Here is a 17,212-nt window from a genome sequence, read left to right as displayed (position 1 = left end):
TCGGAGAAAGACACAAACAGAACCTAACCACTGCATCTGTGCTTCGGCCAACCATGAAAGTATTAAGTCGAAAGAAGGGAGAAACAATGAGTCTCGAGATCTATATTATAAACATAAAATCGTAGGGATCTGTGCTTCGGCCAACCCAAAACAGTGGAGATCATTTTCTTACATGTTCCATCATAATATGCGCCATTTTCCTCCTTTTTTAGGTATATATATCTGCCATTGAATTAAAATACAAATAAAACTGGATAACAGAATGATAACATGGATGAAGCAAGTGCAATGCAACATAAATTGAACATTAAATTCTCGATGATTGAATTAATTCTATCATTGTGTGTAAGCCTGGACACTCCTACGTAGCCTAACAAACTAAACTTAATTTTTCCCACAATGGGAAGAAAATTACAGGAAAAATGATTAAAAAATTACAAAAGGGAATTCTAAAGCTGATAACTTGACCAAACCAAGCGTTCCATGGAAGTCTCAAAGCAAATGGACCAATCTGCTTGTTATCTCAACTCCTCCTAACATGGGCAAACTGTGAATGGGGATAATATCGGGAGGAGCCAATCTCCAGCAAACTACTTTACACAATATACAGAATCAGCTGACGTTATTGCCCATGGCTCAGATGATTGAGCACGACTCAATGCTCATGCTTAACACGTGCTTTTATTATTCCAGGAAGGGGAGGAGAGGTAGGAAGCCTAACGGGATTGTTTGTCCTTGGGGAAGTACGGATTTGTGGTTGATACATGATGGACATGCTAGAACCTTCACCTCCATCAGCCGCTGGATTGGGTGCAGCCATATTATCACTCTGGTGTCTCTCACAAAATTTCATTGCCTTGAGAACATAATTATCATCATGGAGCTCGAAAGGAGTGCTGCAAACAGAGTGCAATAAAAGTGTTGTCAATGGAAAAACTCTAATTTTCACTGATTGGGGACGAGGAGAATAACAAGGTCCAGAAGTGCTCAGTTGCTAATTGAAAGTGGTATCTCTTTAGGCATGAATGATGAAAACTTATCCGAAGCCCCTTCACATCTCTTATAAATAATTTGATTATTTGCAGATTTCAAGTCCAGTCTGCCACAATGCTGTGCTTTGACTAAACCATTTCAAAATCATATGGTGTAGCAGCTCAACAAACTTCACTAGCTTTGCGAGGGAGAAAATTGAAGAGCTGAAGGGCATTCTTACCTATTAAAATCAAAATGAACGAGCTGCATATCTTCTGATATCTCCACTTCAACAGTTGCATGAGGACGTGTCTACAGGTACCAATAGGGAAAAAAAATTAAAAAAAAAAAGGAATGATAAAAAAAAATGCGACTTCATATTCATGTACAATTCAAGAAAATATTTCCAACCATAAAGCATACTTCCAGATAAAATTTCCAACATCGTAAGGAAAATGCTATAAATCTTTTTATCCTTGGCTGATTACAAATTCCAAGAGCTCATCCCATTGCAGTAAGCTTGCCTTACAAACTCAAAAAATAGCTTCAGATGCATAGGTAACAGTTCCAACTTACAGATATTATATTATTTTTTTCATTAAAATTAATTGTGAACTAGAACATATGCAGACAATTATTATTTTTGTTCATATGGGAGGCTAACTGTACCAATACCCAAGATCACTTGATGTTTCTTTTTGGTGTGCCAAACATAATTTCTCTGTTGCTTGAAACCCTAGTCCACCACAGTCACGCAACAATTAATGCAGCACAAGAAAAGCTTGAGACAAAAGCCTAAAATCCACAAGGGAATCTTCAATGCAAAAGGATAGTGGAAAAGGACCTAGAAGGTGATGGAACTTGAATTTTTAAGTCCTCAATAACAATTCCTAACCCTTTTAAGGAATGGCTATCTATTGTGAGGCTTTGCTTTTTTCAGATTTCTGGAGCAGAATGTGTAATTCACATAAAAAATGTGAACGCATTCACACATGCTCTGCCTCAACAAAATTCCATCACCACCTACTTGCAGCTAACCACTAAAAATGGCTCCCTTTATACACTGGTCTCTCCATCTGAGACTGGAATCTACTGCACAAATCTTCATAATTATCAAACCATTAATCTGTAAGAACCTTCCAAACTGCAAAACCTTTAACTGACAGTTATTCATAGAAAACAGGGGTTACCTCCCTTTAACCTATTCAATGTGGGATTGGCATTTCTCAATCTTCTCAACATACAAATTTAAAGTCTCTTCCTTCCACCATCCTCCTCCATATCCAGTCAGTTACTATATTCAGCGTGGATTTCTCAAATTAATTTTAGTGTTTATCACATGCAAGTGTGCAAAGAAATACTGTCTCCCTCACGCCTTGTCTGATCTATTTGCAACAACCTACAAAATATCAGTTTAATCCTATGAAGCTTAAATCCAGCTACAGAAAGCAGAAAACTTGCATTATCTCTTTATCCTCACCTATCCTACCAATCAGGTCTACATGCATATGAAACATGGGAAGAAATAGAAGGGAAACACAAATGCAGACAACAAATGAATTCTCCAACTATTACTCTCCCAAACAAGAGTGCAAAAAAGGGAACCTAATGATCTCACAAGTGAACAGCTAATACACAAAAACCAAACTGGATGATGTACTTTTAATTGAAAGGAGGATTTCTAATACAGTGGAAATTTTAGACGTGACTTGTACTGTCCCTAATATCCTGTGAATTCAACTAAGCCATCCATTTCACACCAAGAATCAGGATATTAAAGACTTGCTTGATCAAGGTCCATAGCACCATTTGCATGGAAGAGAAGTGGAAAGTATCAGTTAGGGAGGTGTATTTTTGTTCTCCTGGTAAAATAAGAATGTTTGGGTTCATTCCAATAGACACCTAGTTATCAAAATTTTGGCTAAATGATGAAGGTGAATGATTGCTGAGTACTGAATCTGCTGACTGCAATATGCAATACATAAACTAAATTTTTTAGATGAAGTTTAAGCAACTGGTGACTGCAGTGCAAACAAAACATATTAACAGAATAACAGCTGAAAAAGGAACCATTCTACAGATTTGAGAAACTCATCTAAAGTAAAACGTTAATAAATCTTTTAACCCCGAGGATGGATGGACAATAAGAGAGTTAAAACACTATTGCTTAAATAACAAACTAGAGAATTTTGAGAATCCTATTGAATTTTGAACAGGGTGGCTGAGCTAAAACCATGAAGCTACATCTTTTTTCGTTGCAGTTTAAGATGTTTAAAATTACACTAGTTGATGGCCAAATATGCAAAGTAAATTGAGGAAAAATTTTACCTGAACCAGAATAAAAGGCAATGACACACCACCACTAGGAGCATTTCCTGAGCTGTACAGTTGTTCATTTCGCTGTATCAGGTTCTGAAGGCCCATGAACTTGATTGGACAAGACAAGTCAGTTAAAAACACCAATGAGTGTAGCAAAGAGGAAAATACCTCAGTGCATGTATCTAGCTTAAAATTCAAACCATACGAGTGTAGCTATTCTCACTTGTTCCTCCAGTTCTTGCAAATAGGCAGCTTTCTTTTCAATCCTATTTCTCAATCCAAGACGCTCAGCCTAATCATATTCAAGGAGTTGGAGAAGATCATGTTAGATCTTAAAAGTCAAAAAGTCACTTCTGTTGATACACAAGAAAAGCACATACCTTTAATTCTTCAATATCACTGAGGCTAGTTCGGGGGAGACCTTTCCACTGTATTTCCTTTTTATCCTTAGATATAATGTCTAATGCCATGAGTACATTCAGAGCATCATACACCCTCCGCCGTATGTTTTTCTCATCATATTGTTGCTGCCAATGAAATTAATACAATAAAATAAAATGGACCCGCACAGTCAACTTTTAAGTTTTCACTTAAGATCAAGGATATATACAAAAAAAGGGCAATAAATTTAGTTGACAAAAGAGATAACCTGATCTGGGGTAGAAACACTATTACTAGGGTCAGCAAACTCAGCAACAAGTTCATCTGCTACCTGCGAATTACTTAAAACTCTCAGATATGGGTACAGGAACTTGTGATGATCATAGAAATATATATACAAAGACCTGAAAAAGCATCAATTCTAGTACACGAAACATTAGAACTTAAAGCTATTCCAGAAACTTTAACAGAGCAAGCCAAATAAAATCAAAGCAGATAAAAACAAATTCTTAATCAACAAAATGTTTGTATGCACACGTGTCAGGTCACCAAGAAAGCATTCAACTATTGCATAAAGATCTAGAAGGATATTGACAAGGTATAACTGTTCCTGGCTGCCATCATCAGGAAAGTCAATTCATGATCAATCCAATTTGTCTACATGGAGGACTAGGGAAACACTTTTAAGTGCTTAAAGGTCTGAAATTCAACTTGGAAGTGAAAAGGAGAAACAATCTTTCAGCATCTCCAGATATTCTCTTTATGGCCTGCTTAATGCGAATGTAGACTCCATCTCTCTTCCCATCCCTCCAATCAACAACCAAAGCAAAGTGGTGGAGTGCATAGCCCCCAATAACTACGCCATGATCAACCCCTGAAATGGTGATTGATATAGATTTTTATGTATTGCCAACAAATCTGACAAAAAATTCAACTTCTCTCTCATACATAACGCTCAATTGACCAATGTGAACTTTATAAATACTCTAACCACTATGCAATGTCATTCATTCTAGGACATTAAATATCGAGTAGTTCATATATTATCCTCATTCAAGAATAAAGGAAGACTTCTTTTGACAGCTCCAATACAAAACAAGTACGTTTCTGGGGATCTGAATCAATGAGCTGAGACCCTACTATCTCTAGTGGTATTGCCTCCGAATTTCAAACCTAATCTCCCAACTAACCTCAACAAAGATATGCCTTTACCTGATAACCATAAAAGGGTGCATGGAAGCACCAGAGTATCTAGAAAAAGTAACATGTTAAAAGTTCAATAAAACATTTGGGATAAAGCAGAAGTACCAGCATACTTCAAATGCTATCTATCTAATGTCATTACATGGTAAAAATAAGTTCCAGGGTGTCACTTGTGTATATAAATAAATCAAGCACTCAGTAAGCACAGTTGGGAATGACTAAGTTCTCATCCCATTTTATATGCTAAGAACAACCTACTTCTGTGTTACTGGAAACCAAGGTGGAGCATATGTATGCTAATTGTTTATCGAAACAAAACAAGAACAATAGCCAATGCTCCATGTGTAACATTTAGACGTCTTGATGTAAGGGAAATTTACAGTGCTGCAAGTATGTCATCTATACATAAGAAAAGGCATTTCCTGGAAAACAAGTGCCCGATGCAAGAAAAAGAAAAGAAAAGAAAGGAAATGAAGTGACTTCAAGAAACCACCTGACCTCATTGTAAGTGGTTGTTCCTTTGGATTCCACCTTTTCACAAACTGTAGAGAAGCAAAACAGTAGTAAAATCATGAAGTCAGCTCGGGTATGGCAATGTATCCTGTCTTTGAGAAGACAAGCATACACAAGTGCTGATGATTTCTCAAGTTGTAAAAAAGGAGACATATTAGAAAATGATGAATGCAAATACCTTTCATACTAAATTGACGAAGTCCTCTACCACTCTTATCGGCTCCACCAGCTGCCCGTTGACCTCTCTTTTTCTTCTTATTACTGATCATGGATAAAAACAACTTTAAGCCTCGCAATCGAATCCCTTTTTGGAAAATTAAATCAAAATTCACAATTTCAAGACTATCCTAAAATTGAGGCAGAAAGTTGTTATTATTATTGTTGTTGTTGTTGTTTATTATACAATGGCTGGCTGGCTGGCTGGCAATAGCAACCAACAGATAACAAATTCAATAATCAAAACAAGAGCAACATGATTTAATAATATATACACGTAAATATAAAAACCCTTCTCTTAAATTATATTTTATAACATGAAAGCGTGATTAATCAACCACTAATGATAATGAGAAAAAGAAGAAGAAGAAGAAGAAGAAGACTGACGCTGCGGCATCTTGAGTGGCAGCATCATCGGCGTGAATGTCGAGATGGTTCAACCTTAAAAAAGTGTTGTCACTAGCGGGAGTGGCCATGGCATGCTCGCTCCGGCTGGATGGAGACCCCACACTGCCACTAGTTGACACCGATTGGCCAGACACCCAAGACCCGGTGGTGGCTCCTCCTCCTCCTCCTCCTCTAGTAGCAGCCGACGACGGGTGCCTGTCTCCATCTTCTAGGTGGCCCCCACCAGTAACCATTTAGATTATATGTGTGTATGTATGTATATAGTAAAATAAATAACAAAAATTAAAAACAATCATAAAAAGAAAAGGAGAGTGATGAGAATGGTGAGTTACAGTTTCGAAGGGGTGGGGGAAGGGTGATAAACAACAGACGTGATCTTTCGGAATTGATCTGATGAAATAGGGGAGCGAAGGTGTGGGAAGTGGGAATCCTTTTTTATTTTTCTTTTTAAGCTCAACACAACACACGATGCGGAAAAGAGGGAAATTTCAGGGTTTGGGAAGGTGTTTTTTTTTTAATTTTTATTATTATTTGTTGTGTTAAACCAGAGTTGAGTTGATCTGATTTAATTTAATTGATAATTTATTAACAGGTTAACGTTGTTAAAAATCAGTTTGATTTTGTTTTCAAAAAATAATATATTTTTAATTTTTTTTAAAAAAATCTTAATACAATATTATTTTATATCAACCCGAGTTAATTTATTCAACCTATTAATACAAATAGAAGCTATAACAACAAAAACAACTCAAAAAACACATAATTTGATGAGCAAAAAAAATAACATATATAAATTCATAATTCATAATTTCATTTTTTGAAAAATAAGACTAATAATGTTTGCCTTCTTGAGAGATTCACAAAATCTTTAAATAAGCCAGAAAACACTATATTTATTGTGAAACAAATCAGAATCCTAAAGTATAAACAAAATTAAAATAAAATCTGAAATAAAATAATAAAGTCAGGAAATCAAGAAAAGTAACAAAATTGGCCTAAACAATATTTTTTAGGCCTAATTTTTGTGAGATCTGATGAACGACAAAATGATTCTCGATAAGAAAACTGTATGTAGAATCACCAATAAAAATTTGAGCATGATCCAATGGTTGGATCTCATGTTATGACCTTTTTGATGTGAACCCCATGATCATGTAGTGACATAACCTATAACAAGATTGACAACAAATCCCTAGAAGCTAAAACATGTATGATAGAAGTGTGACATAATGAAAACATGTCTTAAAATACCAACATTATTGGAATAAGAACCTCTACCCTACGAATACCATTTCGTGAACAAGAAGTATAAGAAAGATGTCACAAAGTCAATTAATCTTTGACAAGTTAATTTAGTTCCTTAGAAAACCAAAGAATGTGATAATCTCTCTCACATAACTTGAATAAATTTAACAATAGTAGTATTATCAAGTCAACATTTTATCCTTACAAAGAGTATTTATACTCTTGAAAATAAAAAACTATAATGCCAATGGGTCAGACACACACCAAATTTTAAAAAAAACAAACTAATAAAAATAAAATTTAAAAATAATAAAATAAATAAAATAATAGTCTAAATTTATTTTTAGCCCTTTACAGCATACACGATAATGAAAAATAGCTAAGAAAAATAATTATTGAAGAATCCTTACTTAACAAAAGTTTGATGTCTTATAAAAGAAGAATTAATTTCTGATTAATTAATTCTTGTTGTTTGATATGAAATCATTGTAAATTAAGTAAGTCAAAGGCTGCCATATAAGTTCCCAATAACATTAAAGGCTCCTTGTAATGAATGAAATCTATAACTCTTAAGGAAATAATGTTTTTTCTATTTTCACACTTTGTTGGCAGATTCTACGCTCAACTTTAAACACGTCGTTGGAAAGGTACAGATGCATATTTCCAACTCAATTAAAATCTTGTTCACAATCCTCATTTAGCTTCAGATATGACCTAAAAGGTAGACAAAAATCTAGACTGGCAAATTTGAACATTTTTAACCCAAGCCTCTTGACTTCGCCCATTGAACTCTTCTTGAATCCACTTCATTTTAGGCCTTAGTATAGACCCAATAGACACTCCTAATGGATTCTAATGTCGTAACTTATATCGTATCATGCTCTCTCTCCTCAAAAAAATTTGACCATGAATCATCACCTATATTAAACAAAGAAATATCAGAAACTTTAAATATAACACTAACAAGATACTTACCTTGTAGATTCACTTTGTAGGCATTGACTCCTTCAAGGATTCTGAATGAACCATCTCCTCTAAGCATCAACTTTGATTTTTTATGTCGAGGAAACCTTTCTTAACGCATATACACCCAAACCCAATCTTCTAGTTTGAAGACAACCATTTTTTGTTTTTTATTTGCTTGGAATGCATACTTTTTGTTGCAAGTGGATATGCAGCATCAGGGGGTCGTTTGGAGTCCCCGCCTAGTTATTTGGGTTGGGTTGCTAGAAAACTCGGGTGTACTAGTCTTGTCAAAGATTTGAGGGTGAGGGACTGGTTATGTTTAGGGAATATATTAGCACCCCTAGCACACCTTACCTGAGATAAGTTGCTTTGTGGTTTGATGTGGTTTAGAGGTTTTAATGGTTTTTTGGTCGCTAGTCTATTTGTAGTTTAGGATTGAGATTTACTCGTATGAATAAATCCGATGTTTAAGAATTTATTATGGACTTGTGTATCCAAATGAATTCTTAGGAAAAAGTTCTTTGTAATTTGTGTATTACGGTGAAAACTACTCCCAATTAAAATTGATGAATATTTAGAATAACTCTGAGAATTTTCTGGTCAATTATAATATTTTACATATTAGCCTTACTTGTAGGTCTAGCATTCTATACCAGGATTTTTAACCATTAATTCTTATGAATTAAAAAAATGGTGATTTATTGAAATATTGGTCAAATTTTCATGAATTTAATAACTTGGTTATTAAATCCTAAAATGCATCCAAAATACGTATTTTGAATTTTCGTATGGACATATTACCCAATATGAATTTTTTGGTATTTTTAAGACACTTGGTCGTATGCAATTAAAACATGTAATTCTTTATGTCTTTTTTGTTTTGAACATTCAAAAACATATATATAAAACATACAAACATACACACCCTTATCTTTTTACTATATTTTACTCACACACACAATTATCAATTTACAGATCACCAAAATTCAAAATAAATCAAACAACACGTTAAACAATTGCAAAAATTCACAAATCAATTTGCTAGGAATTCTGGAACAGTATTGGGAGGCCTCTAAGTTACAGGAACAATGGCAGCGGGTGGATCTCACGCACCACCGCCATTGGCGGCGTGTAAGCCCACGCGTCATCGTTGGTGAAGACAAGAAAAACAGGTGGATTCGGAATGTATTCTTCTTCATTTTCTTCCAGCACTGGCGAAGAGTGTCACCGCTAACTGCAAAAGCTTCAAATCATACAAAGTAGTTCATTTCACTTTAAAATTTCTACAGATCTGATTTTTCAATTCCTTTTTCTTCTTCCTTTCTACAAGCGACTAACATGGAAAAAAAAAGAGCTACTAGCTGTGTTGGGCTATCACATGTGGTGGTCAATGCGTTGATGATCTTCACTCCTGTTGGTAGCAATAGTGGTTAAGGGAAAAACTATGGTGGTGTTTGTCACAATTGTCTGTGGCAACAACAAGAAGGAACCTTGGGGTTGATCTTGATGTTGGGGATGGTCTACTGTGACAATAGTTTGCTTGGTCTGAAAGTGTGGTTTGCTGAGGATGAAGAAGCTAAAAAAGGTAGAGGTTGTTCTCTTGGTTCCAACAGTGTTGATGGCGTGAAGTAGAAAGAAAGGGAAGTGAGAGATTTGTGGGGTTGCTGGAGGCTAGTGGCAGATGGTAATGGGGAGTTCAGGTTGGTTCAGTAGAGATGAGGGAGATGGAGGGGCTGGCTGGAAGTGTGGCTGGTTCAAGAGATGGTGAAAAAATTATTTTCTAGCAAGAGTAGAGAAGATAAAGAGGAGCTCGTGGGGGTTTAGCCAAAGCAAAAGGGGAGGGGTGCTTGGTAGTTTCAGTAGAGAAGATGAGAGAAAACCAGGGAGGGAGACAACCAATTTAGGTTAATTAGCTTTAGGTTTTTGTTTTTTTGTTTTTTTGTCCCTCTATGATTTTCCGCAAATTTCTCCCTTTTAAATGTGTGTGTAACCACCTATTTATAGTTGAAAAAATTCTTTGGCTTGAAGGCAAAGCAAACCAAGATCAACCATTGGATTTGAAGAATAAATCACAATCATTTATTTGTTAACTTGGAGACAAAACAAAGAAAAATGGATTATGTGTGTAACCACACAGTCCATTTTATAGTTGAATAAATTTCTTCCCTTTTAAGTGTGTGTGTGTGATCACCTATTTATAGTTGAAATTTTTTTTTTTTTTTGCTTGAAGGGAAAGCAAACCAAGATCAACCATTGAATTTAAAGAATAAATCATAACCATTTATTTGCTAACTTGGAGACAAAACAAAGAAAAACGGACCCTTGGATTAAAAGAAATGATTGTAGACCATTTAAATTGGTCCACCCCCTTCTGTAATTAAAATTAGATCACTAAAAATTAAATGCATTTTTTCTTTTTCTTTATTTCTCTTTGTTTTTATTTTAAATTCTTTGGAAAAGACGCTACAAATGACACAAATATGTCAAAAACATATTTTTGGGTTTTTTTGTTGTTTTTTGCTATTTTTGGTTTTTTTTAAAAAAACTTTATCAAAAATTGGATAACAATATATGCCTCCCTCTTTACAATGCTTACAAAACAAAACCTCATCAATGATTTGCATAATGAGCTTGTAAAGAAAAAAAAAATGTCTCCCTGGCTTATTAAGTGATCCACTCTTTTAAAGACTTTGCTTTTTAAAAGAAAATGATCTCATTATCATAGGTGACCTGCCCTTTTTAAAGTTAAAAAAACTAGTCTGTTTTTTCAGGCAACCTGCCTATACACACTCACACTAGTCTATTTTTATGGGTGACCGACTCTTTTTGAAATTCAAACATTGTTCTATTTTCACAGGCGACCTGCCCATACACACTCACACTAGTTTATTTTCACGGGCGACCTACCCATTTTGAAATTCAAAAAAACTTCAGCAAGCGTCTATGCTTCCCTGAAATTAGTCTCATTATCCTAGACAACCTGCCCATTTTGAAATTCAAACACTAGTCTATTTTTATGGGTGACCTGCCCATACACATTCACACTGGTCTATTTTCACGGGCGACCTGCCCATTTTAAAATTCAAAAGAACTTCAGCAAGTGTCCATGCTTCTCTGAAATTGGTCTCATTATCCTAGGCAACCTACCTATTTTTGAAATCTAAACACTGGTTTATTTTCACAAACGACTTACCCATTTAAATTCCAAAAGAACTTCAACAAATGTCCATGCATCCTTGAAATTGATCTCATTATCTCGAGTGACTTGCCCATTTTGAAATTCAAACACTAGTCTATTTTCACGAGCGACCTGCCCATACACATTCACACTGATCTGTTTCCACGGGAGACCTGCCCATTTTAAAATTCAAAAGAACTTCAGCAAGCATCCATGATTCCCTGAAATTAGTCTCATTATCCCAAGCGACATACGCATTTTTGAAATCTAAACACTGGTCTATTTTCACAAGCGACCTACCCATTTAAATTCTAAAAGAACTTCAGCAAACGTCCATGCATCCCTGAAATTGATCTCATTATCTCGGGTGACCTGCCCATTTTAAAATTCAAACACTGATTTATTTTCACGGGCGACTTGCCCCTTTAAATTCCAAAAGAATTTCAACAAGCGTTTTTGCTTCTTTGAAATTGGTCTCATTATCTCGAGTGACCTGCCCATTTTAAAATCCAAAAGAATTTCAACAAGTGGTCATCCAAACACTGGTCTATTTTTAAAGGTGACCTGCCCTTTTAAATTCCAAAAGAATTTCAGCAAGTGGTCATACTTTTCTGAAATTTGTCTCATTATCTCGGGTGACCTGCCCATTTTAAAATCCAAACACTAGTCTATTTTCATGAGCAACATGCCCCTTTAAATTCTAAAAGAACTTTAGCAAGCATCCATACTTTCCTAAAATTGGTCTCATTATCCCAGGCCACCTGCCTATTTAAATTCCAAATGAACTTCAGCAAGCGTCCATGCTTCCCTAAAATTGGTCTCATTATCTCGAGTGATCGGCTCATTTTAAAATCCAAACACTAGTCTATTTTCACAGGCAACATGCCCCTTTAGATTAAAAAAAATCAGCAAACATTCATGCTTCCCTGAAATTGGTCTCATTATTTAGGGTGACCTGCCCATTTTGAAATTCAAATACTGGTCTATTTTCATGGGTGATCTGCCTCTTTTTTTAGAAAAAAATAGTTTATTTTTGCGGGCGACCTGCCCTTTCTAAGTTTCTAAAACTGCTATATTTTCACGGGCGACCTGCCCATTTTCAGAAAATTATCTATTCTTTTGGGCGACCACCCCTTTTTAAAATTCAAAAGCTGGTCTATTTCATGAGCGACCTGCTCTTTCTGAGATTCAAAAATTTGCTGGATTTCATCGAGGATTTTTCTAAATGATTTAAAAAAATTTATGCAATGCTTTGGGGTTACATGACATGCATGTATCCCTACCTGGATTGAAATATAGGCCCCTCTTTTTTATGCTCCACTGTCATAAGGTGTCTTTGTTTGCTATCAAAAGCCTTCTCAGTTTTTCTAATTCACTGGCTCATTCGAGTCTACCATATGCCAATTCTCTACTCAAATGCAAGTGTAGTGCCCATCTTGGGCTATCTGCAATGATTACTACTCTCGTTGTTCATCAAGCCTGACTATGCCCCCAAGTGTGGTGTTGCTTGATTCATTATAAAGGAGTTTGAAATAATCATTTTGCTTCTTTGATTCTCTCAAGAACTGTCCTCTAATAGGCTGTGTGCATCCTGCCAACAATCATCAAAAGGTTTTCTAGTGTTAGCCTCATCTTAGATTGTTAATCAGTTATGATGTTGCCTTCAATTGAACCATACTCTTCAATTATATCAAACTTCATGGAACTATTAAGTCATCCAAACATGCATAAAATCTCATCTTTATATGCTCAATATGCTTCTCTATAAATTCCTCTTAGCCCGTCTAATCAGATCGTGAAAAGAAATGCATTGTCATCATCACTGATATTCCCCTTTACCACCCAACGATTGAGAAAGGACTAAATGTGAAAAAAAAAACCCTAGACTAAGAGGCATCCAAGAAAACATTTAGGAAAGCTGTGTGAAAGCCAAAAAGTAGAAATCATCCGTGCATTTAAAAGCAAGTCAAGGCTAAAGGTAGGAAAATTCAAATCGAGTCTTGGAAGGGAAAAAAAGTTTTAATTGAGAAATGGCACAACAAATACCAAAATTCGATGTCGAGGGCGAGAGTTCAAAAAAAAGAAAAAAAAAGAAAAAATATATTAAACCATGAACATGTTTTTTGGTATATATGATAAAGCCTCTCATGTTTTCAAATGTTTTAATTGGTTATCCATCAAAGAAAAAGTTAGATTTGCTTTATGGCCTTTGTTAAGAGAATTTTGATCTTTTAGGTGAACATAGCATGCCACTTTCTTCTACAAAGACAATAAGAGAAAGAGAGTTAATGAATAGTTGATGGTGATCATGTCTTTGAAACCCTTAAACACTCTTAAGCCTATGAATTTCCCTTTCTTTTGTAGCCATGAATCATAGTCTGCATTATATGCTTTTAAAAGCTCTTTTTAATCAAGTAAGCGATTTGAACTGATAAATAACACTCTCAAAACTGAAGAGCTTTTCCATAAGAGTCATAGCTGCATGAACTAAGTTACTGGTTATTATGCATGCTTATAAAATGGATGCTTAAAAGAGATAAATTTTCAATAGAACCTCTAGTCTTTGCTCAAACCTCTAGTCACCTCGTCACATATCATCAAATGACATATCTAAAATTAGAGATTAAAATTGACATAAAGAACCATAGGAAAACTATTTTAATCTTATAACGGGTTAATTTCTATTTTCAAAACACAAGACAATAAAATGATTGCATGTGTTAAGTAGGGTGTGTTGGGTCTTTGATCAAAGAAGCTTGATTTTCAAAAATACTTTCAACATTGATATCTTTATTATTTTATTTCAACAATTAGACTTGAATAAACATGATTTTTGAAAGGTACGAGTTAATTCTAGAACAAGAGAAAATTCTTGAACAAAAAACCATGGACCAAGTTTGCAAAATCCTTGATGAAAATGACATCAACACTTCTCGACACTCCTTGAACAGTTGAGCAGTCAGGGGCAATGCAGTGGATCCTCGGAGGGAATGCAAACAATATTCAAATCAACTGAGGGGGCAAAGAAACATAATTAAATGATGATCCAATGAAATCCATCGAAGGTATGTTTAGAATTTGGCAATAGCAAATGCCTCTTTTTGATAGACAGTAGAACGAACACATTCACATCAACTGAAGACAATGTTGCTCAAAGACTGTGATATCCCACATCAGAAGCGAGCGTCCAGAGCCAGGGCTTTATGAGTAGTGCTGGTCGCTGACCTGTTGTACGTGTTTTGGGGCGTCAGGCTTAAAAGTGGGCTCGCGTCACCAAGAACAAAACTGTGAGGGCGGTAAGGCCCAAAACGGATAATATACAGCAGGTTGGGTTGTGCTATTATATTTTGGTATTAGAGCTCAGGTTGTTATTCCGGGGAAAAGAATAGTTATATGGTGTTGAAATGTGTTTCAGGATGGTGAGAACAAGGCAAGGAGCCAGGACTGATCCATCCCCAGTTCGGGGAAGCAATCAGAGTCTTCATTATAAAAGTGATCCAGACTGGGGTCCCTTGGTAGACACCTCCTCTCATGTACCTGCAACATCAGTATACTCTAAAAGGGGCGAGTAAGTGAGATTTCGAGATGATTCGATGTCTCGTCAGGCAGAGGTATCAGTGCCCGAGGTATAAGACAGATAGGGGGAGTTAATATACCCCCACCAGTGGCATCGACAGCTGCATCAAACCCTATTTTAGATCCTGCTCTTATGGATCATATAGTGAGAGCTATGGCAGCAGAAATGGCAGCGAGAGCCTCCAGTACATCTCCTAGATTGGGGGGGAGTAGTCACCATAGTGTAGTGGGTGAAGGGTATGAGAGAGATGGGTTGTATGACTTACCGTGGCGAAGAGGATGCTGAGGTTACTGGGCATTGGCTGAGGAAAGTGGAAAGAGTTATAAATCAGATGCAGGTGCCAGAGGAGCTACAGGTGGATTGCGTGACTCAGCTATTGATTGAAAGTGCCCACTCTTGGTGGGAGACCATCAGATAGAGGAGATCGGGGGAGGTATTGAGATGGAGGGACTTTCATAAAGAGTTTGAGGAGAGGTACTATTCTTGGGAGCATAAGACGGAGAAGGAACGAGAGTTTTTAGATTTGAGATAAGGAGATTTGATAGTTCTGAAGTATGAGAGGAGATTCCAGGACTTGACAGTTTTTGCCTCCACTTACTTTCCCACAAAGCACCACAGGGTGGAGAGGTTCTGTGATGGGCTGAGGCAGGAGCTGAAAATGATATTGATAGCCATGCAGTTCCAGTCTGTTCGGGAATTGCTACGGGTTGCTCAGGGTATAGATAGGGTAATAAGGGATGCTTCGAAGCCAGTGGTCGAGCAGAGTCAGGCAACTGGAGCTAAGAGGAGAGATTTTAGGTTTTTGACTGGGAGACCTCCTCTCCTAAAGAAAGGGAAAGTGGGTAGTCATCAGGACAGTTCCAGAGGAGAAGTGAGAGTTTCAACCCAAGAGGTAGCTCATGAGGATCTAGACAAGTTTGTACAAAAGGACCCTGGGGAGGACAGGCTAAACAGGGAGTCACGAATGCTGGAGTGTCTCCAGAGCAGAAGGGACCAGTGTATCCATTCTGTCAAAGGTGTGAGCATCGACATCCTGGAGATTATGTCGTGATGCCGGGGAGATGTTATATTTGTAGAGGAGAGGGGCATCAATGGAAAGAGTGCCCGCATGTAGGCAGAGGCTGTTACTATTGCGAGGACACGAGTCACAAAAAGAATGATTGTCCCCGTAGAACTACCGAGGGAGCCCATGGTTAGAGGACTGAGGTTCGGAGCTAGCAACAATAAATTACAGTCGATCGTTCTATCAGACCTACCCAGTCAGGGACGAGTGCTACTCAGGGGAGGCCTAGAACTCATGAGGGGAGGACTCAGGGTCAGGTATATCACATGACCCATGAGGATGTGAGAGCTGTACGTGATGTGTTGGCAGGTACTTTACAGTTAGATACAATACAAGTTTATGCTTTAATTGATCCTGGAGCTAGTCATTCTTTTATACCTTATAGAATTGTGAATAACCTGCATGTGTTATCTAATAAGTTGGGTGTAGGAGTGATGGTTAGTACACCTCTAGGAGAGAATATACATATTGATGATATTTATAGAGGAGTAAAATTATATATTGGAGGGTTAGAATTAAGGGTAAATCTTATGCCATTAGAGTTATATGATTTTGACTTGATTTTGGGCAAACATAAGGCACAAGTGGATTGTTTCACCAAAACGGTGATAATCCAAGGAATAGGTGATAAAAGAGTAGTGTTTAAAGGGGAAAGAAAAGTAATTCAAAGTTGTGTAATCTCAGTCTTGGTGGCTGAAAAGTTAATGAAAAAAGGGTTGTTCTGCTTGGTTAGCCCATGTAAGAGATCTAGAAAAGGGTAGCATGGATTTGGCTAGTATTTCTATTGTGAGGGAGTTTCAAGATGTGTTCCCAGAAGAGTTGCCTGAATTACCTCCAGTTAGAGAAATTAAAGTTTCCATAGAAACTATTCCTGGAATTTCTCGTATAGCCATGTTTCCTTATAGGATGGCACCTATGGAATTGGTTGAACTGAATGTCCAACTTCAGGAATTGTTAGATAAAGGCTTCATTCGTCCTAGTAACTCGCCCTGGGGAGCTCCAGTATTGTTTGTAAAAAAAATGGATGGAACACTTTGTTTGTGCATCGATTATCATTAATTGAATAAAGTGACGGTGAAGAACAAATATCCACTTCCATGAATATATGATTTGTTTGATCAATTAAAAGGTGTTAGGGTGTTCTCTAAGATAGAGTTGAGGTCTAGGTACC

General features: G+C 36.6%; 1 protein-coding gene across 1 annotated transcript; it reads right to left on the bottom strand.

The window, feature by feature from the left end:
• Positions 1-300: 300 nt before the first annotated feature.
• Positions 301-6,485, bottom strand: LOC7466948 (transcription factor-like protein DPB). The gene is made up of 9 exons (XM_002322857.4): positions 5,992-6,485; positions 5,567-5,649; positions 5,374-5,417; positions 3,941-4,003; positions 3,672-3,818; positions 3,515-3,583; positions 3,301-3,399; positions 1,214-1,284; positions 301-896 (listed from the first exon to the last, which is right to left on the bottom strand). Exons 1-9 carry the CDS (start codon positions 6,243-6,245, stop codon positions 656-658), a joined length of 1,071 nt encoding a protein of 356 aa, XP_002322893.2. The 5' UTR covers positions 6,246-6,485; the 3' UTR covers positions 301-655.
• Positions 6,486-17,212: the final 10,727 nt, after the last annotated feature.

The sequence above is a fragment of the Populus trichocarpa genome, chromosome 16 (assembly GCF_000002775.5).
Source record: "Populus trichocarpa isolate Nisqually-1 chromosome 16, P.trichocarpa_v4.1, whole genome shotgun sequence".
NCBI classification, from domain to species: Eukaryota; Viridiplantae; Streptophyta; class Magnoliopsida; order Malpighiales; family Salicaceae; genus Populus; species Populus trichocarpa.
The sequence above is the reverse complement of the archived record's forward strand: the minus strand, read 5'-3'. Positions and strand labels throughout refer to the sequence as shown.

Coding starts and splice junctions, on each gene's coding strand:
- LOC7466948 (XM_002322857.4), bottom strand. CDS start 6,245: ATGGTTACTGGTGGGGGCCACCTAGAAGATGGAGACAGGCACCCGTCG. Junction 4,004..5,373: donor GAACAACCACTTACAATGAG/GTCAGGTGGTTT, acceptor AGTAATTCGCAG/GTAGCAGATGAACTTGTTGC. Junction 3,584..3,671: donor GTGATATTGAAGAATTAAAG/GTATGTGCTTTT, acceptor GAATATGATTAG/GCTGAGCGTCTTGGATTGAG.